The sequence below is a fragment of the Hyaena hyaena genome, unplaced genomic scaffold (genome assembly GCF_003009895.1).
Source record: "Hyaena hyaena isolate Hyena2069 unplaced genomic scaffold, ASM300989v1 scaffold_572, whole genome shotgun sequence".
Lineage (NCBI taxonomy): Eukaryota > Metazoa > Chordata > Mammalia > Carnivora > Hyaenidae > Hyaena > Hyaena hyaena.
The window spans coordinates 809,454-834,548 of record NW_024081210.1 but is presented as its reverse complement, the minus strand read 5'-3'; the positions used below and the strand labels follow the sequence as shown (position 1 = coordinate 834,548).

Sequence of the window (25,095 nt, the reverse complement as noted above, 5' to 3'; positions counted from 1 at the left end):
TTCTTTTTCCTTTAAGTTTTATTTATTTATGTTAGAGACAGAAAGAGAAAGCCGGGAAGAGCCAGGGAGGGGCAAAGAGAGAGGGAGAGAGAATCCCAAGAAGGCTCTGCACTATGAGTGTGGAGCCCAAGGCAGGGCTCAAACCCATGAACCATGAGATCATGACCTGAGCCAAAACCAACAGTTGGAAACTCAACCGACTAAGACACGCAGGCACCCCTCTCCCTCTCTATCTTTGGGAGGTAAAGATACCCAAGGCAGAGTGAGAGAGAAAGAAGAAGGGATATCAGTGAGAGAAGAAATACCATCTCCTTGTGGCTGCTCTCAGGGCCCCAGGCCCCAGCTCCCTTCGCGCCCCTCCCTCCACTTCCAAAGTGTCCTGTTCAGTCTCATCCTTCTCATCAGACTGGGGCCTGGTGAGCCAGTGACAGCAGATGGAGGCTTCAGAAGAGGCTAGCCAGACCTGGGGCTCACCTGCCATCCTTTTATCAGAGCCGAGTATGGACTAGGCTCTCAGACTAGGAATTAAGGTGCAGATTTGCTACACTCTTAGCTGTCGAAAACATGTTTTTTAGGAATATAATGAGCTTCACAGAGGACCAAATCCATCCTTTGGTGCAAATGGGCCCATTTTTTCTCATGCATCAAAAATGTGCATTGTTCACATACACCTTCTTGTGACAGCTTATGACAGTGAGATGCATCTGAGCTCCTTAAGAGGCTAGGTTCGTTCATTAATTAATGCTTTACCTGAAGGCAAAGAGAAGTAAATACACGTGCTACAGTAGGACTCGGACACTACTTTGTTCCCTCAGTATTCCAAGTGGAACCCCACTTCTTCCTGGTCTTGGGTCCTTCTTTTGATGGGGCCTACTAGAGGTTTCCAAGGGAGCCATTAACAAAAACAGAAGTAAGTCAGTCTTGAGGAGGACAAATTCCGTTCAGAGGTTTTCAAATGGCTTGCGAGAGACCTGAGGAAAATAAGCGTGTTCGGGGCACAAGCTTGTTGCTCCGTGAGGACTGCAGTGAAGTTGGTTTAAAGGCTACCTTTGAACTAAAGCTCTTCAGCTCCATTTCAAAACCATTCAGCTCTTCCTAGGACAGTTCAACATTCAAAACTAGAAAGTACAGAGTTTAGTTAATTAAAAAAAAAATACTAGAGCCAGCCTTCGCTCTCAGTAAATAAAACCGGTACATTGCCACATCTCTATGGAAATGACTGTTGAGTCTAATTAATCAGCAGGGGTGTTCACTGATCTTGGCGCTCTGCGGCGTGTCAGTACGCTTTCAGAGTTAGCACACATCCCTGGAGGAGACAGAACACGCAAACTAGTGCATGTGATACAGGGTGTCACAACACCCTGTGTGGTGGGGATGTGGGAGTGGGCACGAAGTGCTGAGGAATCGAAGGTGGGGAGTGGTCTTCTCAAAAGAGGTGACCTATTAAAAGCATGGATGGTCCTAGCAGCACCTGGGTGGCTCAGTCAGTTAAGCGTCTGACTTCCGCTCAGGTCACGATCTCAAGGTTCGTGAGATCAAGCCCCGCGTTGGGCTCTGTGCTGACAGCTCAGAGCTTAGAGCCTGCTTTGGATTCTGTGTCTCCCTCTTTCTCTGCCCCTCCCCCATGCACTCTCTGTCTCTGTCTCTCTCTAAAAAATTAATAACATTAAAAAAAAAAAGCAGCTGGGGCGCCTGGGTGGCTTAGTCGGTTAAGCGTCCAACTTTCACTTAGGTCATGATCTCGCGGCTCGTGGGTTCGAGCCCCGCGTCGGGATCTGTGCTGACTGTCAGCTCAGAGCCTGGAGCCTGTTTCAGAGTCTGTGTCTCCCTCTCTCTCTGACCCTCCCCTGCTCACACTATCTCTCTCTCTCCTAGAAATAAATAAAATATTTAAAAAAAAAAAAAAAGCAGGGATGGTTCTTGATAAAAGCACAGGATACCTCCAGGCGAAAATGGAAGTACTGAGAATTCTAGGGGTAAATAAAAATTTGCTAAAGCCATTGGAAATATGGCTCTCATCAGTTTCAGAAAGGAAATGACCAAAAAAAAATAGAGTGCTGGGCAATATAGACTGGCATGACAGCTAAGGCTGTGGCAAGCAAGAAGGGCCTCTCACATCAGTGAGGAGGTCAGAGTTTATTTGGGAAGCAGTGGGGACCCATGGAAAATTTTGACCAAGGGAGAATCATAGCCAGGCTTGTGTTTTAGAAAGAGCTACCAAGGAGCACCTGGGTGGCTCAGTCGGCTAAGCATCTGACTCTTGGTTTCAGCTCGGGTCATGGTCTCATGGTTTGTGGGATTGAACCCACACATCGGGCTAGTGCAGAGCCCGCTTGGGATTCTCTCTCTCCCTCTCTCTCTGCTCCTACCTCACTGGTGCTCACTCGCTCTCTCTCTCTCTTTCTCTCAAAATAATAATAATAATAATAAGCAAACATTTAGAAAGAGCTACCCTGGTTTTGAGCACAAATAAGAGGGAAAAGTCCAGTCCAAGTATAGAAGCTGTGGTTTAAGAGCAGAGCCATTGAGGCTTACATCTTTTGTTGGTTTACTCTTTATGTAGAAATTAGTAGATGACTATGAGGCCAGGACATATGGGTGCCAGACAGTCTCCGCCTGGAGATACTGGGCAGCTCAGTGCAGAGAATACAGAGGAGGAATTAGAAGGTGGTGCTAGTGCTGCCTCTGCCTCCAGTCCACCGTGTGTCCTGCGGCTACAGCTGCTCAGCCCACTGCCCTTTCTGTGGGGATCTGCTCGGGGAGCAGGCAGTCTGGCATAGCAGACACAGCATGGACGGTGGAGTCCGGCGCCCCCCGGTTTTCATCCGGGCGCTGTGTTTAACGAGCATGTGTTATTCACTAGTGCGTTTTGTTTCTCTGAACTTCAGTCTTCCCATCTGTAAAGTGGGGGTGACAACAACTATTCTATGAGGCAGCGGTATGGTTACAGGAAAGCAGGTTTGTGATGGAGCCAAAACGGATTCAGAATAGGCACTCCACCCACCTACATTCCATCCTGGAGTGATGGTGACAGGGACCCCCTCAAATTAGGCAGATGCCTGCCCCTTCCCCTTGGAAGCCCTAGGTAGTCCAAAATCAAACTCTGTGGCTTGAGACAGCGGGTGGTGGCTTTGAGAGGTATTAAGTTTGGTGAATATCTCCTTGGATGCTTGAGAGACTCAAAGGATGACCCTGGTATTGAAGGCATTAAGCTGCATTTACCAAGCACTTGGGCACAGCAGGGCCATGTCCTTTATGGGGTACTTCCAGTCCCTGCCCTCAGTCCCGCCCGCCGGTGCAGAGTTGTTACGGGTGCTGTGGGTATAACCCACAAGAAAAGTAAACCCCTCTTGTCTCATTTCTGGACCTTGCAATACTTTGTGATTTGCTGGTTGGAGGGGGTTTGAAATGTGTGAAAGCGTCAGGAAATGGCAGAAAAGGCGGCGCCTGGAAAACAGCAGTGTGTGTTGTCGTGGATATTAATTTCCACTTGAACATGGGCTCCTGTGAAATCCCGACTTCTGAATAAGCCCCACTGATTGTACAGGGTGTTTGTGGAAAACCAGTTGGGCTGCTGGCATCGAAAAATTCATCCTAAAATCATTGTCTGCCCCTAAACCACAGGGAAGAACTCCTGAAAAGCAAACAGGATGTTAGAAGTTTTAACCAGTCTCTTTTCCAGGAAAATTATTAAGAATCTGTGCAGTATTCGAAGTTTGCACAAACATGGCTTTTATTTTTAATTCTTTTTTATGCTTCTTTCACCTTTCTCTAGGCCCCTCGCAAAAAACTAGGTGGTGAGGTGGGGCAGGAAATGGTTTCTTTCAGATCACTCTCGTTCCCCACACTTGTGGTTGTCAAACGTTTTTAAGTCCCCAGGTTCTGCCCTAACCGCCCTGTCCCACCGGGCCCCATCCCTGACATGGGAACAACCAACAGGCTTTGCTCCTGACGGGGTACCCATGAGGGGATATCTAGTTACAGCTAATTATACTTAATAGATAAGAAGCTCTCCCCAACAGAAAGTTAGTACGGAATTACCATTTTTTTAAAATGTTTATTTTTGAGAGAGAGGGACAGAGCATGAGCGGGGGAGGGGCAGAGAGCGAGGGAGACACAGAATAGGAAGCAGGCTCTGAGCTGTCAGCACAGAACCCCACACGGGGCTTGAACCCACAAACCGTGAGATCATGACCTGAGCTGAAGTCGGATGCTTAACCGACCGAGCCACCCAGGTGCCCCCGGAATTACCATTTTTATGAGTAACCATTCATTAAATAAATATTGAGGGCCTGCTATGTCAGGCCAGGCCTGGTGTCAGTTTCTTGGGATGTAAAGATAATCCATGGACAGCCTACCAGGAAGTCCTATGTGATTATGATGTAATGAACTTGATGTGTGGTAGTTAGTGCCCAGGTCCTTAAAAGGACAGATTTGGTGCAGGGGAAGTCCTGACAATTGTGCTCACAATTTTTAAGGTAGAGAAAGGTGGAGGTGCTGGTCATGAATGGCTTCCCAAGGAGGTAGCATGTAGCCCTGGGAAGATAGAGAAGAAGGGCATTCCAGACCAAGGAAACAGCATCTCAAGGGCTTGGCGTGGAATACCTCCACACCTTTTGGGAAAAGCAAACACAGTGGCATTGCATTGCACGTGTTAAATCACACATGTAATTTTAATAGAAAGAAGAAGCAAAGGAGTGCAGGCTATTATACTTGATGACTATGTGTCCTGGAATGAGCAGGAGGGAGAAGATGTGAATCCACTGCGGGCCCTAGGCTCTCTGCTTCTGGTGGTGAGAGCTGCACTTTGGGGAAATTTAAAAGATTTTCAGGGAGATGATTGATTCAATATGATATTTATCTTATGGGCTGGGATGGGGACCTAGCCTCAGAGTAAAATGCATTGCCCACATAGTGAAAAGGGAAGAAAGATCAGAAAGGTCGTTTTGGACCAGATGCTGGAGGGAATCTTGAGAATTAGCCATTTTGCTAATCATTTCACCAAAAGAACGTTCTCCACAGCTTTCTTTTCCCTCACAGGTCTTCTGTCAAGTGAGAAAATGACTCTTTTCTCTTATGCCTTATAGTCTTTTTCCTGGTCTTGTTGGGACATGAACTCTAAGATTGAGGAACAGAAAGGAAGGCTGAACCAGGGGAAGAAAGAATGAAACAGTGTCCCAGGAGGACCAGGCAGGTGGCTGATCCTGCCACGCCCTCCACCACCTGTCCTCCCAGAGCTCATTCTGAATGGTTACCTGGTTACCCTCTTTATATATCGTATATGGCCATCAGCTGCATTGCAAAGAAAACTAAGTGTACAACCTGGCAGGGCAATATCGTTTTTTAAAAAAGAGGTGGGGGTTATCTCGCGATTTGGAGGTTAGAGATCTGAGTTCAGGTCTTCACTCTGCTACTTCCTAGCTGGGCAGTCTTGGGCTAGTTGCTTACCCTCTCTGAATCTCAGTTTTCTCATTTTTCAGAGAGCTAATAATGTCTACTTGTAGGTGTCCTATAAAGATTAGTGAGCTAATATGTACTTTGCAGAGAAAAACATGTTAGCCAAGACTTCATTATTATTATCCTAAGTGTTATTTTCCGACCTCCAGGGAGAGCTAGCTATTCTCCTGAGAATCCAGAACAATTTCTTGCGTCCCTACAACTGCATATACACATTATATTAAGTAACCTATTTGTGTCTCTTCTTTTCTAAATAGACTGTGGGTTTCTTTAAGGGCAGGGAGAGTCTTACTCATCTTTATAATTACTTTGGCATTTAAAGGTGTCTGGCACATGGCAAACACTGGTTAAATGAGTGGGTTAATTGTGAATTTCAGAAAGTCTCCCAAATTAGGAAAATTAATTATTTTTAGCCTGCTATTTTGTTATTAGAAAATAGTCTGAATTCCTGAGGACTACTTTATTTCAATTCAGATTAATTCAGAAGTATTTATTGAGCATCTGCTCCGTGCCAGGCACACAGATCCCTCCTCCTCAAAGAGTCTGTGGTATCATTGAGGAGACAGACACATACTCTAATAAGCCAAAGACAGGCAGACTGGAAAGCACTATTACAACCTCAGAACAGACTGCTGACCAACCTGTGGCTTCCTGATCGGAGTGGGCTTGGTGTCTCTGCGGACCACCGAGCAGTGAAGGATGTTACATATGCAATGAGAAGTAGCAATGAGATGACTTCCTCAAGAAAAAAGGGGAGCTCAGAGCAGGAAGGTCCTGAGAGTTTGTTGGGATTCGTTTTCCCCTTCGGCTGGAACGGTCTCACTGCTGCCTCCGTGCTGGCCTGTGCCCTGAGACTTGCTCAAAAAAAGAAGGATTTGCTTTTCCTTATTAGGTCTCCTGATGGAACCATCACCCTGTCCTCATCCCCTGCTGTTTGACATGAGTAAGAGAATTTCTTTCTTGTATGGGTCCAACAGACAGAACTGGGCTCTGTAAAATTCAGCTCAGGTTAAGAAAAGCTTGATCCAGGAGCAAGAGGCATTGGGGAGTTAGGTTTACAAACAGAAGCTAGATGGCCACTGGGTGCAGACTGGCCTGGGCATCTCGTGGGGACCAGGATCGACTAGAGCAGGGCTTCCCTAACTTTCACGTGCATGAAATCACTAAGCATCTTGTTAAACTGCACGTTCTGATTACATAGGTCTGGGGCGAGGCCCGAGATTCTGCATTTCTAGCAAGCTGCCAGGTGATGTTAATCCTGCTGGAGCAGGGACCACACTGTGTCACAATGGACAATGAAAGCTATTGGTAATTAGGATCCTGTGAAATTAATAATAGCTATCATTTTAAAATACCCAGTGCCAGGCACTTTCCAAGGGTTTTACGTGTGCTCTTTTGTTTAATGTTGTTTAGTAAATAGATTCAGAAGGACCTGGGATGGATTACAGCAGAGATGAGAAGCAGAGGGACTAGCCAGGAGGTACTGAAATGATGTAGGCAACAGATAGGGAAGCCCTAGCCCAGAGGCAGTGAGCTGGAGAAGAGGGCCTAGATGTGGGGAACATCTCAGAGATAATAACCAAAGTTCTCGCAAGGTATTAACTAGGACGGCCAGGGGGAAGGAATCATTAGGATTGTTATGTGAGTGATGTGAAATCATTAAAAGGCAAACTCAGAGAAGTGGCTGATTTGAAGGGGACAATAATGAGTTGGGTTTTAGACATAGAGGATACTTGCTACTATTTATAAGTACTTATTATATGCTGGCATTGGCCCAAATACTTCACATGTATTAATTCATTTACTTCTCACCACAACCCATGTGGCAGGTACCATTATTAGCCATATTTTATTAATGTGTCAACAGTCATCAGGCTCGTGAGTGGTAGATCTAGATGGTACATCCAGGAAATCTGGCTCTAAAGCTTCTAATGCAGGAGGTTTTAGAGTTTGTAGAGTTCTTTACCATTGGGTGCAGCTTATTAATTCCTAACTTGTATATTTATTGTGAGCAACCTACACATTTAGTATTCAGTGTATCATATTTTTACAGATCATTGTTCCTCCATGAGCATATTCATTAAACAGACATTTATTGGGTGTCTCTTAAGGAGTAAGCTTGGTTTTATACGTATAATGGTGAGCAATCACAGTCCATGCCCCCATGGAGCTTATATTTAATGGAGGATGCAGGCAAATGGCTGATTTCAACCTGTTACATCCTTCAAAGGGAAAAAATAGAATGCCATAGGAGAACATGATGTAAACTGGGAGTAAAACGGAAAGTTCCCTTGCAGAAATATTTGATCAGCAATCTAAAACATGAGTAGAGGGGTGCCTGGGTGGCTCAGTCGGGTAAGCATCCCCCTCTTGAGCCCCACATTGGACTCCACATTAAGCATGGGGCCTGCTTAAGATTCTCTCTCTCCTTCTCCCTCTGACCCTCACCCTTGTTCACACTGTTTCTCAAGAAAGGAAGAAAGGGAGGAAGGGAGGGTAGATCTTAACCAGGGTGAAAAGGGGAAAACATAAGCACAGACCTAAATACCTCTGTTGTTTCACTCGATCTCTCCCTCTCTTTCTCCCCCTTTCCTCTCTCCCATTCTTCACTTTTCCCCTTCCCTTCCTCCTTTCTCTCCTCTTCCAATTGTCTTCATTTCCTCTCTCAGCAGAGATGTCTATGGCATGGACAGCTAAGATTGCATGGAATCAACAGTTTCTTTAGATACTAACACTACACAGGTCAGGAGTATATGATCTGTTGTCTGTCTGTTTTAGTCCCTGCTCTACCTCAATGGCTATAACATTGCTAGACACAGAATAAGCACACAATACATATTTGGTGAAAGAATAATTCATTAATTAGTTTATTAGGCACACAGAAAGTAGGAAGGAGTTACAGGGAGGCTGAGCTCACCTCAGGATGAGGAAGAACATTCTAATATGATATTCAGGACATCCTAGTATAGTAGAAACACGTCTGGACTTGAAACAAAAGAAATTAGCCATTTGCTAGTTTGGACTGTGGCAAGTCACTTAACTCACTGAGCCTCGGTCTTCTTAACTATGAAATAAAGATTATCTTTGTCCTGCCTGATTCACAAGGATGTTGAGAGGTGTGATAAAATAATCTAAGTAAAAGAGAATAATGTAGAGTGCTATTAAGTATATACATTTTATTGTGCAGTTAGTTCTGGACACTATCTTCATGATCTCTTGTGATGGGGATTCTTGTCTTGGGTGGGAGTGTGATCTAAATAATTCAGATCCTTTCCAACTTGTATGTGCTGTGACTGTAACATATAAATCTATTACTTAACCATATTTATAAGATGTAGTTTAAAGCTCTGAATACATTAAGCTGAGTTAAAATACTAGAGTACTGGGTAAAAATGATGTAGATCAAAAAGAAAGAAGTGCCGAGGACCTTGTTTTAATGATGGACAAAGATCTTACACAAAAATCTGCATATGATCCTGCAGGGGGAAGTCCAAATGTCCAAATTCCCCTAAGATTGATGAAGTCTCTGTCTATTAGCACTGCAGCCATGTTTACCAAGCTGAGAAAAGAAAGGAGGTCCCTTAAACTAAAATGTCAGTTATTGGGGTTTTAAGGAATTTCAGATTACTAGGAAGGTCAGACACTTAGTGACTCCCTAGTGATTTGAAAATTTGCTGGCTGCTGGCAGTAGTTTGCATGGAAACTGAATTTTATCTCAGCCCTTTTGAAAAAGTAAAGAAGCCACAAATCCAGTAGCTGTTCTAAACAACAAAGAAGGTGCCTTTGGCTTCTAACAGGAGTGTCTCTGAATTCCTCAAGGAATTCCAGGCCTAGGGTTGATCCAGCTGGCAGGGAGGTATCGATCTCCACTTGAGTTCACTGAATAAATAATGGTTGCCATAGTTATTGAGCAGCCACAACTGGTTGGAGAGCAGGGACAACTCTGAGGCACCTTTTGTGAGTTTGGCCATGAGAAAGTCTAGCCGTAAGGTTCCATAATCAACCCCCCTCCCAAAATCCAGCCAACGCCTTGCTCCGTTTCTTTATCCTAAAAATGAATATGGGATCTTGAATATAATGCAAGACATGGGGCACTAAAAGGAAGGGAAAGTTCAAATCAACGGATTGGTATTTTATTCTGGGAAAAGCGTCTCTCCCTGGGTTATGAACCTAATTTGATAGAGCTCAGTATTAATAGAATTTACTATCAGCAAGATGACTGTTTGATCATGTTACAGCTAACCAGAGCCACCAAATCCCAGATTGTTCTGTGTTAACACTGTTTCGTATATAAATGCCACTAACTTGGAAATTTTAAAAGAAAGGAAAGGAGTTATCTGACAACCTCATAAATATTTTCACTTTTTTGTTTCATTTCACCCTTCTCTATATGCGGAAATAACTTTCGCTTAAATGTCATCACAGCTCAGATACCATTTTATATTCTATTCTTTCTGTTCCTTTGTCCTTTCTCAAGTCTACAGAATCTTCCATTACACGCATATACCATTTTTTACTTAACAGTTTCCCTATTCTTCTGCCCCTTACCTTTTTCCAGTTTTTTTTAACAGATACTACTACCCCAGATGTCTTCATGCATACAATTTCATTCTTCTGAATTTTTCCTTCAGATAAATTCCCAAGAGTGGGATTACTTGGTCAGAGGCTACGCACATCTTCTAGCTCTTGAAGTTTATTATGGCTTGCCTTTTCACTTTTGGAGGGAAAATAAAACTTGAGGCAGAACACTATTGCAGGCAGAATTTCTCTTAAAGTTCACTCCTGGGTACATCTTTTGAGACTAAACAAAGGGACTATACGTGTGTAGTAAAGATAAACGTAGAAGACAGGTTTGCACCTGGGCTGATTAGCTAACAGTTTCCTGGGAAAAGCAAAATCACGCACTGCTAAGCTTGAGAAGTAGGGAACTTCACTGCCCTTTGTTTGACCCTGCAAGTGCCAACCGCTTGCCACATGTCATGCACTAGGTGCTGACTGTACCATGCGTGTAGCACCCTGCAGTGGGCAGACTACTTCCAGGGATCATCATCTTAGTTTAGCCTCCTGGTACACTTTATTATAATGGCATTTTTTTCTTTTAATTTGTTGTGTAATATTTAAGACACACAGGGGTGCCTGGGTAGCTCAGTCGGTTAAGTGTCTGACTTTGGCTCAGATCATGATCTCCCGGTTCATGGGTTCCAGCCCCACGTCGGGCTCTATACTGACAGCTCAGAGCCTGGAGCCTGCTTCGGATTCTGTGTCTCCCTCTCTCTCTGACCCTCCTCTGCTCATGCTGCCTCTCTCTCTCTCAGAAATAAAATAATAATAATAATAATAATAATAATAATAACAAAAGACACACAGAAAAGGGCATGCCTGACTGGCTCAGTCGGTAGAGCATGCAACTCTTGATCTCCAGGTTGTGAGTTCCAGCCCTATGTTAGGTGTAGATATTACTTAAAAATAAAATCATAGGGGCACCTGGGTGGCTTAGTCAAGAGCTTCTGACTCTTGATTGCAGCTCAGATCATGATCCCAGGGTTGCGGGATCAAGCCCTGCATCAAGCTCCACCCTGAATGTGGAGCACCAAGCGTCAAGCATGATTCTCTCTCTCCCTCTGCCCCCTCCCCCACTTGCATGCTCTCTCTCTATCTCTCAAATAATAAAAAATTTTAAATAAAAATCTTAAAAAATAAAGACACACAAAAAGAAATGAAGAATACAATGAAGACTTGTGTATCTGCCACCCTGTAACTCCCATTCTCCTAGAAGGACATTGAGCTTCAAAGAGATTAGGTCACATGGCTAGTAAGTAACAGAACCAAAACCGGAAGCCAGATCTGTCTGATTGCACATCCAGTGCCCTTTTCTCTGTATTATGATGCACTGAGATGAGATGCTTACAAGTCACAATCCAACTCAGATGCCACTAGCAATTTTCATGGTTGTACTTTAATATAATTATAACCATCAGGGCTGGAAGGGACCTGAGAGGTCATTAAATTCAGTCTCCTCCTTTTAAGAAAAGCCTTGGAGAGAGAGGAGCTCACCCAAGTCATACACAACTAGCCAACCTAGGGAAGAATGCAGATCTCCTGGCCATGGGCCTCCTTTGATTTACAGCAGGAGAAGAAAACAATGTCTGGATATTGCTTCCTTTTGCTGATTGACTTTTTGTTTTTGTTTTTGTTTTTGTTTTAAGGAAATCATTTCCCTAACAAAAATATCCCCAACTGAGGATTAAGAGTACACTTATCTTGAAGAGCACTGAGTAATATATAGAATTGTTGAAACACTGAACACTTTTGTACACCTGAAACTAATAATGCTGTATATTAATTATACTGGAACTATATATATATATGTATATACACACACACGTACACACACACACACACACACATATGTATATATCCCAACTGAAAAAATAAACCAAGAAAAATTAGACACTGTTGCTTGATTTCCCACTGGAAGGGTGTCTTCCATCTCACAAGAATTATTGTTTTACTTGTAGATATACTTAGAGATAAAACCCTGAATGAGATATCTGGGGCCAAGCCCTTCTCTCAGGAAAGAGGCTCCGGTACCTAAATGCTGAGGGAGAACAAAGTGATTTGTACCGGACAGCAGGCTCCTTTCTGATTAGAGATGCAACATTGCTCTGGGGCAGGAGGACAAAATTTGCCTCAGAAAACTGAATTCAGATCAGCTTAGCGGTTAAGGTTTATCACTTAACCTTAAAATAAATTAAGAGATCATAATACTCAACATGGGGATTGTCTTATGTATTGTTTTATAATATATAAGATACTGGTGTTTGTGTATCGATACATCATAGAATGCTAGCGTGCCTGTTTCTGGGCGTTTTCCCTTCTCTTTGACTTTTCCATCTCCACAGCCAGAAGACATGTATTTTGTACAGAGTGCCTAATGTAGGTGAATAGGTGTTTTAAGGGGGTGAAAAAAACAAGGAAAAGAAAAGCTGGATTCTTCTCAGTGCTGGTTAGCATGAAAACATTTTACTGAAAACATGAAGAATGTGCTTTATGCTGGGCCTTGGGGGGCAGCCCTTGCATAGCAAATGGAACTCACAGAGCCCCTTTCCCCATCTGTCAAGATGGGAACATTAATTCATTTGCCTGTACGTGTTTTTTTATCACTCTGAAAAAGAGTTGCTTCCTGACAAGGCTTTCATAGAATAATGTGAGCAAAATAATAACCACTCTGTCGTTCATTCAGTGTGATTATGTGCCAGAAACTGTGTACTTCACCTAAGGTGGTCCTCCCGGAAACCTGAAATTAGGGACAATTATTATCTTCATTTTATAAGGAAACTGGGGCTTAAAAATCAAGAGGCTACCTCGGGGGCATACAGCAGAGAAGTGGCAGGAGTGGGATCCGAACCCTGGTGCCGTTGGAGCCCAAAGGCTACGCGTTCCCTCCAAAATGGAGGCACTCGCATTGTAAAATGTCATCCGAGAGAAACAAGAGATGGTTCTCCATTAGGGATTCAGTCTCTTAAGATTTAACTGCCTCCTGAGGCTCCTGAGCACCTCAGTCAATTACGTATCTGACTCTTGACTTCCTGTTCAGGTCATGATCTCACGGTTCCGTGAGTTTGAGCCCCACATTGGGCTACGGAGCCTGCTTGGGATTCTTTCTGGTCTTCCGCTGCTCAATGCATGTTATCTCTAAACAAACAAACAAACTTAAAAAAAGGTTGTTTTTTTTTTAAATAAAAGATGTAACTGCCTTTCAAACTTGCCCCTTTTCTATTGCTCTGCAGAACGACATGGGTTAAAAGAACCAAAGAGAGTAGAGGAGCTATGCAACAAGATCACGAGCAGTTTGAAAGACCACCAGAGTAAGGGACAGGCTCTGGAGCCCAGCGAGCCCAAGGTCCTGGGCGCTCTGGTAGAACTGAGAAAGATCTGCACCCTGGGCCTCCAGCGCATCTTCTACCTGAAGCTGGAAGACTTGGTGTCTCCACCTTCCATCATCGACAAGCTCTTCCTGGACACCCTGCCTTTCTGAACAGGAGCAGCCTGAGCGGGGAGCCACCTCACTGGCTAGCGCCTTCGACTTGCTAAGCAGCAGAGGAATTGGGTCTGGACACCTACCATATTCTGTCCTTGACTAAGAGAGAAAAAAAAAAAAAAACAGCTCCTGTAGAAAAGACTTTTTTTCTTTCTGGCACTTTTCCTTACAACCTAAAGCCAGAAACCTTGCAGAGTATTGTGTTGGGGTTGTGTTTTATATTTAGGCTTTGGGGTTGGTGCGGGAGGGGAGGGTATAGTTCATGAGGGTTTTCTAAGAAATTGCTAACAAAGCACTTTTGGACGATGCTATCCCAGCAGGAAAAAAAAAAAAAAAAGGATAATATAACTGTTTTAAAACTCTTTCTGGGGAATACAATTATAGTTGCTTTGTATTTAAAAACAAGAACAGCCGACGGTTGTTCGCCAGAGTAGGATGTGTCTTGAGGTTGATCTTTAGAATACACTTCCTGTGTCAAGGGTATGTATGTGGTGCAAACAAGGCAGAAATTCTCTCTTGTTAATTTCTTTTTTCCTTTATTTTATCTTAACAAATGGTGACAGATGAGGATTACTTATACATCAGACATAGCAAAATGATAATGGCTGTTCGCTTCCATATACAAGTGCAATTTTTAAAGTGCTGTCTTACTAAGTCTTGTTTATTAACTCTCCTTTATTTTATATGAAAATAAAAAGGAGGCAGTCGTGCTGGCAAGTAACACATGTTAATTTTCCTAGCAGAGGCTTTGTCCACCTGCCCTATAGAACCCTTCTGAGGTATGGTCCGTCCAAGATTTTCGGCGATTCTTAATGGATCCAGATCTCTGCCCTAACTGTCCAGCTGTCCCGAGCAGGGCTCACATTATAAAATAGATCGCATACAACTGCGTTGGTCGCGCTCTATCAACCCAGACAGGGTTCCCTAAACTCGCTTCAGTTGATAGCAACTGACTGACACATTCGTTCAGAAGCCCTAGGAGCATTCAGTGAGTCTCACGTGTCTGATCCGTAAATAAGAACACACAAATAAGTAGGAACTGATCATACAGGGTAAACACCAGAGGTAATAAGATTTTTTAAATATATATAATTTGATTTTTGTTATTGGTTACAGAGACAATTTTGGAGAACAAGCGAGTCTTATTTTAAAAAAACAATAGTATGAATGTGACTACTAGACAGGATTAGTGGGCTGCGTTTCAACATTCCGTGTTCGTACTCCCTTTTGTATGTTTATACTGTCGATGCCATATTACTACTACGAGAAACTTTGTTGCATAGTGTCCTTATTTGTACAAACATTTGTATGCACGTATATCGTACTAGCTTTGCCTGTATTTATTGCAAGACCACCAGCTCCTGGAAGCTGAGTTACAGAGTACTTAAATGGGGTGTTCACAGTGACTTGGATACACCAATTAGAAATTAAATAAACAAATATATATATAAATATAGCAGGTTACATATATATATTTATAATGTGTCTTTTTATTAACCATTTGTACAATAAATGTTACTTCCCATGCAGTTATTTTCTGGTTCATTTGCAGTGACTTTTAAGGCAGTACTGTTTAGCACTTTGATATTAAAATTTTGCTTATGTTTTGCTAAATTCGAATAATGTTTGAAGATTTTTAGGTCTAAAAGTCTTTATATTATATACTCTGTATCAAGTCAATATACCTTTGGCCATTTTGCTAAGAAAAAAACTTTGAATGTCAAACTGATGTCACAGTAGTTTTTGTTAGCTTTAAATCATTTTTGCTTTAGCCTTTTTAAAGAAAAAAGAACAAAACTATGCTGTTTATACTGTCATTAAATTATACAATCAAAAAAATGCCAAATGAATTGCCTAACTGCTGCAAAGGATAACCCAGATAGCAAAGCATATATGGTCTTTTTTTCCAACAGTCATTCTGATATTTGATCATGTATTATGTTTTGTGTGAGCTTTTATAAAAGATTATTATTTTTATATCCAGGTGATAGGGTCTGTGATATTAGGATCTTGGAATGTTGGGCTTGGCAGGGGACTGACTTGTCAACTGGTCCCCACCACTCCGAAACTCATACAGGAGAAAACTGGGGCCCAGTGAAGAGTAAAGATTACCCAAGGTCCAACAGGCTAGTTGGACCAGAATCAAGACGAAGAACTGTTTCTCCTTTCCATAGTGTTTTTACTCAACTTACTGCATCTATAGGAAAGCAGGCTTTTAAAAATAAGCATGACTATTTCCTGACAACCATGAGGAAAGTAGTACTTTTGCATTAATTTTTTGAGCTTATATGCAAACATAATAAACATTGTTAAATATCAGGAAAGCTAACATTTCATACAAGGTAGCTTCAGATCAAATTCAAATTGAATTTGAATAAATTAGAAACACTGTGCATACATAACCCTTTTGTGCACTTTTAGTATTGAAAAGTTAATCCTTGTTTTTTGTCATACCCATAAGAGAAAAACAAAACAAACAGAAAAACCAGAGCCCTGGAGAAATGCTGTTACTTTTTAGTTTGACACCCGTCAGATTTAAGGAAAAGACTTTGTAGCTGTAATATTGATTTGTTGAAAGGAATGAAGGTTTTTAATTATAGGTCCAGATACTAGTGCTGAAAATAAAGGTTATAGCCAGTGTTCTTCCGTCTTCCATAGTTGTAGTAACTATGAGAGCCTCCCACGTTAATCCATCAATTCAACTCTCTTTTTTTTTGTCTTGATGTTGACACACAAGTTTATACAGAGTGGATGACCAAGCTAGCTCAGAAGAGGACAGCAAGAATTAAAGCAGGTGATTCTTCCCTTGTGGGAGAGCTCTCTCAGTGTGAACATGCCTTCTGTGGGCGGAAATCAGGAATCCACCAGCTGTTAATGGAGAGTGCCTTGCCTTTCATTTCAGACAGCAGAGCTTTCCAAAGTTTCTCTGCTCTTCTAACAGCATTGCTCTTTAGTGTGTGTTAACCTGTGGTTTGAAAGAGATGCTCTTGTACACTAACAATGTAAATTTAAATGATTAAATTACATTTTATCAATGGCTACCGGTGTGTTGAATAAGCATGCTTCATTGAACAGTATTCTCTTCATCATTTATAGAATAGTTATTTGCTGCAAACTCTTAAACACATCCCAAAATAGATTTTTTTAAAGGCTTACTAATGCTGAAATATTAATAGGCATTCTGAATCGGAAATATATGAAAACTCACTGATTGGGAAGGACATTCTGAATTCAATAACCATTTATTGACTACTTCCTGTGGGCAAAGCACTCCTGCGTGCTTTGAGGAGATACAAACATGCACAGTGTATGAAGCTATTTTCTTTCAACTATATATAACTAAATATATATATATATACATATATATGTATATTAAATGGAGCTAATAATTTATCGCCTAAAAGAATTATTTAGAGGTATAAAAGATTTATTTCTATCTCAAGATGTATATTAATTTTTATGAACCAGAATTTATAAGAAGCAGGATTAGAGTTCTCCAGGATTGATCAGAACTCTCTGGCTTTTTGCTGATGCCATTACTACTATATTGCCTAGAAACCCCTTGCTGTGGGCAATTCAAATGCAACTTTCATTCAACACTACCCCAAACATCATATATTCTGAGTTAGTGCAAATATATTTTGTGTGTGCATTGATGGCTCAAAAAGAAAAATATGGAGCTCTCCCAATCTACCAAATCAGTTCATGCACAGAATATTTTCCATGACATCTAAGTGCCATGTTTAGCTCTGGGCCAACCCTTCTTCCTGCTTCTATAGTACCTTCATTTCTTCAACGATACAGTGTGATTAGTAAGAAAAGAATGAGCGAGATGGTAGAGCCCAATCCTGCAAAAGAATTTAAATATGGGTGCTTAGCAAAAGGGGAAAAAGAGAGTTCAACTTCTTCTCAGGGGACTCCAGAGGCAAAAGTCTGGTTTGAATGAATGGAAAGGGAAGTGGGAAATTCAGGGCTAAATAAGGAGGATATGCTTGTAGTTGAAGTTTCCAGAAGTTAAATGAACAAAGACAACACAAGAAGCTAATTGTTGACTTTTCTTAACTGAGGTGAAATACCCATAAAACTTATATTCTTAACCATTTTTAAGTGCACAGTTCAGGGATGTTAAGTACATTCTCACCATTATTTAAACCAATCTCCAGAGCTCTTTTCATCTTACAAAACTGAAACTCTATACCCGTGCGACAGTAACTCTCCATTCACTGCTTCTGCAGCCCTGGTAACCACCATTGTTTCTGTCTCTATACATTTGACTACTATAGGAACCTCATATGAGTGAAATCCTACAGTATTTGTCCTTTGGTGTCTGCTTATTTCACTTAGTCTAATGTCCTCAAGATTTATCCATATTGTAGTATATGTCAGAATCTTCTTCCTTTTTAAGGCTTAGTAATATATCATTGTACGTATATACTACATTTTGTTTATCCATCAATGTGTAGATGGACATTTGGGCTGCTTCTTCCTTTTGGCTATTGTGAATAACACTGCTATGAACATGGGGGTACAAATAACTTTTCAGGACCCTACTTTCATTTCTCTTGGCTAACTGTTGATGGTTGAGCTTAAGTATAATATAAGTGCTTTGCAAGGATAATCTTGATTATAAGTGATCTTTTAGCCGCAGGCACTGATTTCAGACCTTCCCCATTTCTCTCTCTCAGAAGGCACCTGGGGTTATTCCTTGAGCAAGTTGTTTATAAACCTTTGTTCTAAGACCAGGCTAGAAATGGAAAGGACTACAATCTAAGAACATTAAAGGGTCCGACATCTTGTCCTAATACTTTTCTTTGAAAAATTCCATACTTTGCCCAAGGGGTTGAAAATCCCATCAAATTTCAAAGAGGGTTTTTGCACCTTCTATTATCCGACACCCTTCACCATGAACAAAATTCTTCAAAAAATGCTTCAGAAAATTCTTCCTTGGGGCTGTCTCTGAGTGACACTGTGACGCTAACACAGATAATCTTTTTTGTTTGTGTATTCTGTTTTGATAATGTCACAAGTGGAGTGTCATTCTTGTTTTATTTTTTCTTTGTCTCTGCCCATCTCATTGTTCCATCAGTGACCCCGAGGATCAATGGCCCCTTCTCCCATTACCTGCTGTGATGCTAGCCATTCCTCCTGCTGGGCCTCTAAGGGCATTTGATTTAAAGAGAAGAGAGATCTAATATTTATTAGGCATCTATTGTGTGTGCCAGACAATATTTACTCTGGTAAATACTTTCATATGTGATCTCATTATTAGACTGTTATATCAGTCTGAAAATGGGGAAAGAGCTGGGAAGGGTTAAGTACCCTGCCCGAGATCCTATTAGATTTGAACACATTTCAGTATGACTCTATAGCTCCTGGCTGCCTTCCTGCAACTTAGTCTTTAGACTCTTGTTCCTCTCGGGAGCACAGAGACCATTCACCCTCAGTTTCCTGCTCATCAGCAAGTGATGAGGAATTCTACACAGGCACTGGAGCTACTATCCTATACACAGACTCAACCTCATTTCCCTGCTGATCCACCTTATCACCTGTCCTACTAATCGTTTGGACTATGTGACTCAAGGCCCCCACTGTTTTGTCTCTAGATCTCTAAGCTTGTCCCTCACCAGCCTTATATGTCCCTCACCTGAAGAGTCTTATAATAATGAAGCTCTGCTCTACTTCTGGTCATTTCTGGTGCTTCCCCCTCTGAATGCAAAAGCTTCCTACCCTGAGAGCAGACTTCGATCACTGAGCCTTCACAACTCTTTCTTGCCTCCAGCCAACCTCCCAATTTCCAGGTGATTTAAAACTTCCACTCGCGGGCTCCTAGGTGGCTCAGCTGGTTAAGCACCCAACTTCAGATCAGGTCATGGTCTTGCGGTGCATGAGTTCAAGCCCCACATCAGTCTCTCCACTGTCAATGTGGAACTCACTTCAGATCCTCTGTCTCCCTCTCTCTCCCCCTTCCCTGTGCACACTCTCTGTCTAACTCTCTTTCTCTCTCTCTAAAAAATAAACAATTAAAAAACTTTTTAATAAAAAAATTAAGTAAACCTTGCACTCAGGCTGTATAGTCAATAGCTTCAAAGTTGTCCTCTTTTGGAGTCTACAACCACCTCTCTGCCCCTTTCTGGCCACATTCACTAACCCCACAAAGACCAGTCTCATCACATGCAGAATCTATGTTCTTTGTCCCTGCAGAGAGATCTTGGAGCATTGCAGAGAACCGGGCTGTCCTTAAGCATCTTAGACTTGTTCTCTTCTTTACAGCCTGGAGTACATTTGCCCATTGAATCTATGTGTCTCTTAACACACTTTCCACCTTTTCTCCCTCTCCCTCTCTTACTCTCTCACTCTCTCTCTCTGAAAAATAAGTAAACACTTAAAAATAAAAATAAAAAAATAAAACTTTTTTTTTTTAAAAAAGGGATGCTTGGATGGCTCAGTCGGTAAAGCATCCGGCTCTTGATTTCTGTTCAGGTCATGATCTCACTATTCATGAGTTCAAGCTCCGCATTGGGCTTTGCACTGAGAGAAAGAAGCCTGCTTGGGATTTTCTCTCTCCCTCTTTCTCTGCCTGCCCCCCTCTCAAAAATAAATAAATATTTTAAAATAAAAATAAATAAAATTATAACACACTTTCACCTTTTACACCTAAAATCCTAATTTCTTCTCCCTCACCATCTCATCCTTGCTCATTTTTTCCTGCCAGTTTCTAATCAATTGTTCAGAAGTATTCAAAAATATTTTTAATTATATAGAAAAAACACACATGTAAGTATACTACCTAACAAAGTTGCTTGCATATGTTTCACTGTCCATTTATATATACTCATGGGATTTTTTTATTTAAAAAAAATAAGGAATACATCCTTTACTTTGTATTTTTGCTTTTAACATTACCAAGATTCTGTGGAAAATTAAAATAATGTAAAATTGAGAAAATATGATTAAAAAAACAAACTAAAATATTTACATGTACAAAAAAATGGAAGTGATCTAAAAGCAAAAAATTATGATGAAATGATTTTTTTAAAGCTTATTTATTTTCAGAGAGAGCACGCGTGCACGTGCACTCATGAGCAAGATCAGGACAGAGAGAAAGGGAGAGAGAGAGAATTCCAAGCAGGCTCCGCATTATGAGCACAGAGCCCAATGCAGTGCTCAGACTCACTAACAGTGAGATCATGACCTGAATCGAAACCAAGAGCTGGTCACTTAACCCACTGATGCCTCCAGGCGCCCCAATAAAATGATTTTTAAGGCCATTTTTAATTTTATTTTATTACCCCTTTTAAAAATCATTTTGGGTTTTTTTTTCAACATGGTAGATGTTCTCTTTAGTCTCCATTCCCTATTTCTCCCACCCTCCACACCCACTTCGCCTCTTGTAACCAACAGTTTTTTGTTCTCCATAGTCAAGAATTCACTTGGCTTGGCTTCTCTCTCTCTCTCTCTCTCTCTCTCGTCCCTCTCTCTCTCTCTCCCCACACCTCACCTCCCACCCCCAATTTGTTTTGTTTCTTGAATTCCACATATGAGTGAGATCATATGGTATTTGTCTTTCTCTGACTGACTTATTTCACTTAGTATTATAAATTATAAAATGATTTAAACATATAAAACCACCCTATAGCAAACACCTAGGAACATACCTAGGAACGGTTGGAGGTTGTACTTCCCCAGCTGCATTCCCTCTTCTTCCCACTAGCCTGAATTTTGGTTTAGCATTGATATGTAGACATTCCTAAACAATTTATTGTTCAGAGTTACATTTTTAAAATTTTATATCAGCAGTATCATGTTCTTCTACAACTTGTTTCTTTGCTCAAAATTATATTTGAGATTTATCTATGATGTTATAGAGCTTTAATCTATTACTTTTCATTGCTCAATAGTACTTCTCTTAATACATTATAATTTCTTTTTTCAATGTTTATTTATTTTTTTGAGAGAGAGACAGAGACAGAGCACGAGCAGGGGAGGGACAGAGAGAGAGGGAGACACAGAATCCGAAGCAGGCTCCAGGCTCTGAGCTGTCAGCACAGAGCTGGATATGGGGCTCGAACTCACAAACTGTGAGATCATGACTTGAGCTGAAGTTGGCCACTCAACCGACTGAACCACTCAGGCGCCCCTACATTATAATTTCTTAATTCATTTTCCTGTCAATGGATATTTAAGTTGTTTCCATGTTCTTGCTATTACAAGCTATATTATGAACATTTCTGTATACATCTCCTGATAAACATAGGCAAGAATCTCTCTAGACTAGTGGTTTTCAAAGTGTGACCCCAGGACCAAAAGCATCAGCATCACTTGGGAACTTGCTGAAAATACAAGTTGTCAGGCCCCACCCCAAACCTACTTCATCAGAAACTGTAGGGGTGTGACTCAGCAGTCTGTGTGTTAACAAGACCTCCGGGTGGTCATGATATATACTAAAGTTTGAATCGCTGCCTTAGGCTTACCAAAAAATAGAACTGCACGGCTATGGGGTATACAAATCTTCTCCTTTAGCAGATAAACCGATTTTCTTCAAAAGTACTTGTCTCTGTTTATAGTCTGAACAACAATGAATGAGAATTCCTGTTGTTTTAGATCTTCCCCAATCCTTGGATTCATCAGAATGTTTTGTTTTAGCTAATCCAGTGGCTATAAAATGGCATCTGCACTTTATACAAGTATGAATAGAGTTGCCATATGCATTTATCTACAGGTCTTTGTGTGAACATGTTTTATTTCTCTACAGTAAAAACCTAGGAGTGGAATTGCTGGGTAGGTTTAAGTTTATAAGAAGATGCCAAACCTTTCTACGTAGAAATAGAATATTTAACCAAGCACATGGTTGCTCAGGATAAACACATTTCTGAGACTTCCTTGCAGTTAGGCATGGTCTTGGCCCGCGAAACGGATATAAGTGGAAGTGTTCATCTGATTACTATCTCCTGTATGTCACCCTCTCCTTCCAGACGGCATCTGACAGTGGTCTTCTAGAGACAACATTATTATTGTCTGGCCCCAGAAAGTGGAGGTATGGATGGAACTTTCAAGGTGGAGAATCAAGAGTAATATCATGATAAGTCATATTTTAAGATGGCTTATCCATATGTCTGGTCTTGGAATATATCTGATGTCTATTATAACTCACATGTTAGTTGGGGCCTCCTCCATTAGGATCTAGAAGAGATTGTTTTGATCTCCCTATTCCACAAATAGAAAAATCCAAAGACTTCCTCAAGATACATGCAAACTCTGCCAATTTTTACCTCAGTTCTAGCTTCGGGGTCCCACTTCTGTTTGTTTAGCTCTGCTAATGTACTATCTTGCTGTACTTCTGCTGCCAGCCCTATTTCTGGCGTTGCTCTAGAAGTGGAACTTAGATGCTTTCCTTACATTCCACCCCAAAATCACATGTATAGGATATTCCCAGTTTCTAGAAACCTATCTTAAGCAATAGCTGGTGTTTTTTGCCCCTTGTTTCTTCCTCTCTCCATCTTCCATCTGGAACATGGACGCTATGGAGATAAGGGTACCTCCTACGGATTGTAGAAAAGTAAGTTGGAAGAAATCAGAGTCTTGGAGGGGTTTCTGGAGAAGAGCTACCCTATCAGTCCTGGATTGCTTCTACCCAAACTTTCCATAAAAGAGAAATAAATTCCTTGTTTAAACCACTGTTGTTGTTGTCGTTTTTAGTTCTTCAATTACTCAAAGCTGAACTATATCCCAACTAAGATGCATAAGATGCACAAAACATAGTCCATCTGCAGCATAGGTTAAAAAAAAAAAGTCAGAAGTATTAAGGATAGTGATTCAGTGTGAATCATTCATGTTCAAGGCTACCAAACAAGCCAAAGACACCTTAGGTCACAATTATTTATTGATTAGTTATTTGATTCATTCAGCTTTGAACTAGGTCCTATGTTTGTAGTTCCTCATAACTTTGTAGACCTAATGCTGCCTGCCCCCTTCACATTCTTCTTTCTTTCTTGTGCCTTCTCTCCTTCCATCTTCTAATTTCACTTTTACCACTAACTGTCTTATTCAGCGTTTTCCAATTCCTATTCCTGAAAGAGAAATTCTAATAGGTTAGCTCAACTTTTCTTTCTAGGCCAAATGTAGGTCCCTGAACAATCTGTGGATTAGGTGTTCTTGCATCATCTCTGGTCTAATCAGCTATCATTGAAGAACACACATTGACCCTTCAGAAAGTATTGTGACTTGAATAGTCTCACTCTGAAGGGCCTATGAATATCATAACACTGTGACTGTCATGTCTGGCATAGTAGGAAGTTTGACTTGGCTCATGGCGCCAATTGTGGAGGGCAGTTTTGGTAGACTTGTTCCTTCTTGACCTCCTTAGTGCCTACCACAATGTCTAGTTCCCTAGAAACCCTTAGAAAATGTTTCTTGAGTGAACTCAAGGTGGATATTCATTGATGGGGGTGAAAGATGGAAAACACATCAAATTCCCAAATTCCATACGTCATTCCAAAGTTGGTATCTAGAACCAAAGGTCTAGTTTCATATTTTTCTGAACTTCAATGTAAAGAGACAGAGAGGGAGAAGAGGGGAAAGAGAGAGAGTGAGAGAGAGAGAGAGGAGAGAGAAAATCAACACAATCCCTAGGAAGGTTTGTTTTTTCCTTTCCTTTAGAAAGCAGCTGTCAGTTTAACTTATCCCAAAATACTGTCAGTGATGAGCATGACTGAAAATGCGTTTTATCTGTAATTAGAGAGATTACATTAAACACTATTATTTGCAGACACACATTGAATTAACCCTAATCGAGGCTAGCAAATAGTAGAGCCTGCCTATTTTTTGCCCCAAAATTTTTAGAAAATTGTGACAGTTGACACACGAGGGACAATGCTGACTAGATTTCTTTCCATCAAATACCAGACAGTAATTGTAATTGCCTTTAAAAATGTTTTAAGCAGTTTTGTTAGTAAATCAGAAGTTGCCACAAATCATGCTGAATAGTTTCTAAACATGGGGGTTGTTGACTGTGCATTCCAATATGAGTTTAATGAATTGGTTTTCTGAGGAATTTAACTTTGCATCTGTTTTCAGGTATAATTAATTCACTCTGATTAATGTGATTAGCATGGATATCAGTGGATTACACATGATGCCATTTATTTATTCACTTATTTTTAATCTGCCACACTGTCCACTGGGAAATTATATAAGTGTTTTGGGGGGAAACATCTTGCTGGTGACTCTGATCACACTGGATTACTGCAAAGCGGAATCCTGGTAGGAATTTACTGATTATTCACAGCCTGTGCAGCAATGTACTTTTGTTTGAGGGACCTATTAAAGCTTACACAGTCCCTGCTTTTAAAGAGCTTACAATTCAGAAGGGAAGATGAGACAAACATTCCAATGCAAGTCACTTACAAAAAAGAATGGCTGTCCTCAGATTCTTCTTTCTCTAAGCATCTTTCCCCTACTCTTCTTAAATAATTCTATTCCTTAAGGTATGTCAATGCCCTCCCCTCCTCTACTGCCTCCCACTGTCCTGAGCAGTTCTATTCATACCTCAGCTACCACTCCCAAATCTACATGTCTAACTCAGTCCTTTCCCCTGAGCT

At 41.2% G+C, this 25,095-nt stretch overlaps 1 protein-coding gene across 2 annotated transcripts in view; it reads left to right on the top strand.

Moving 5' to 3' along the window:
• Nucleotides 1-16,536, top strand: part of NR4A3 (nuclear receptor subfamily 4 group A member 3) — a 38,349-nt gene extending 21,813 nt beyond the window's left edge. For both annotated transcript variants that reach the window (XM_039256568.1, XM_039256567.1), the window contains one exon: nt 13,248-16,536. In XM_039256568.1, the coding sequence (XP_039112499.1) occupies nt 13,248-13,495 (248 nt within the window). In that variant the 3' untranslated portion in view covers nt 13,496-16,536. The remainder of the gene's footprint in view (nt 1-13,247) is intronic.
• Nucleotides 16,537-25,095: the final 8,559 nt, after the last annotated feature.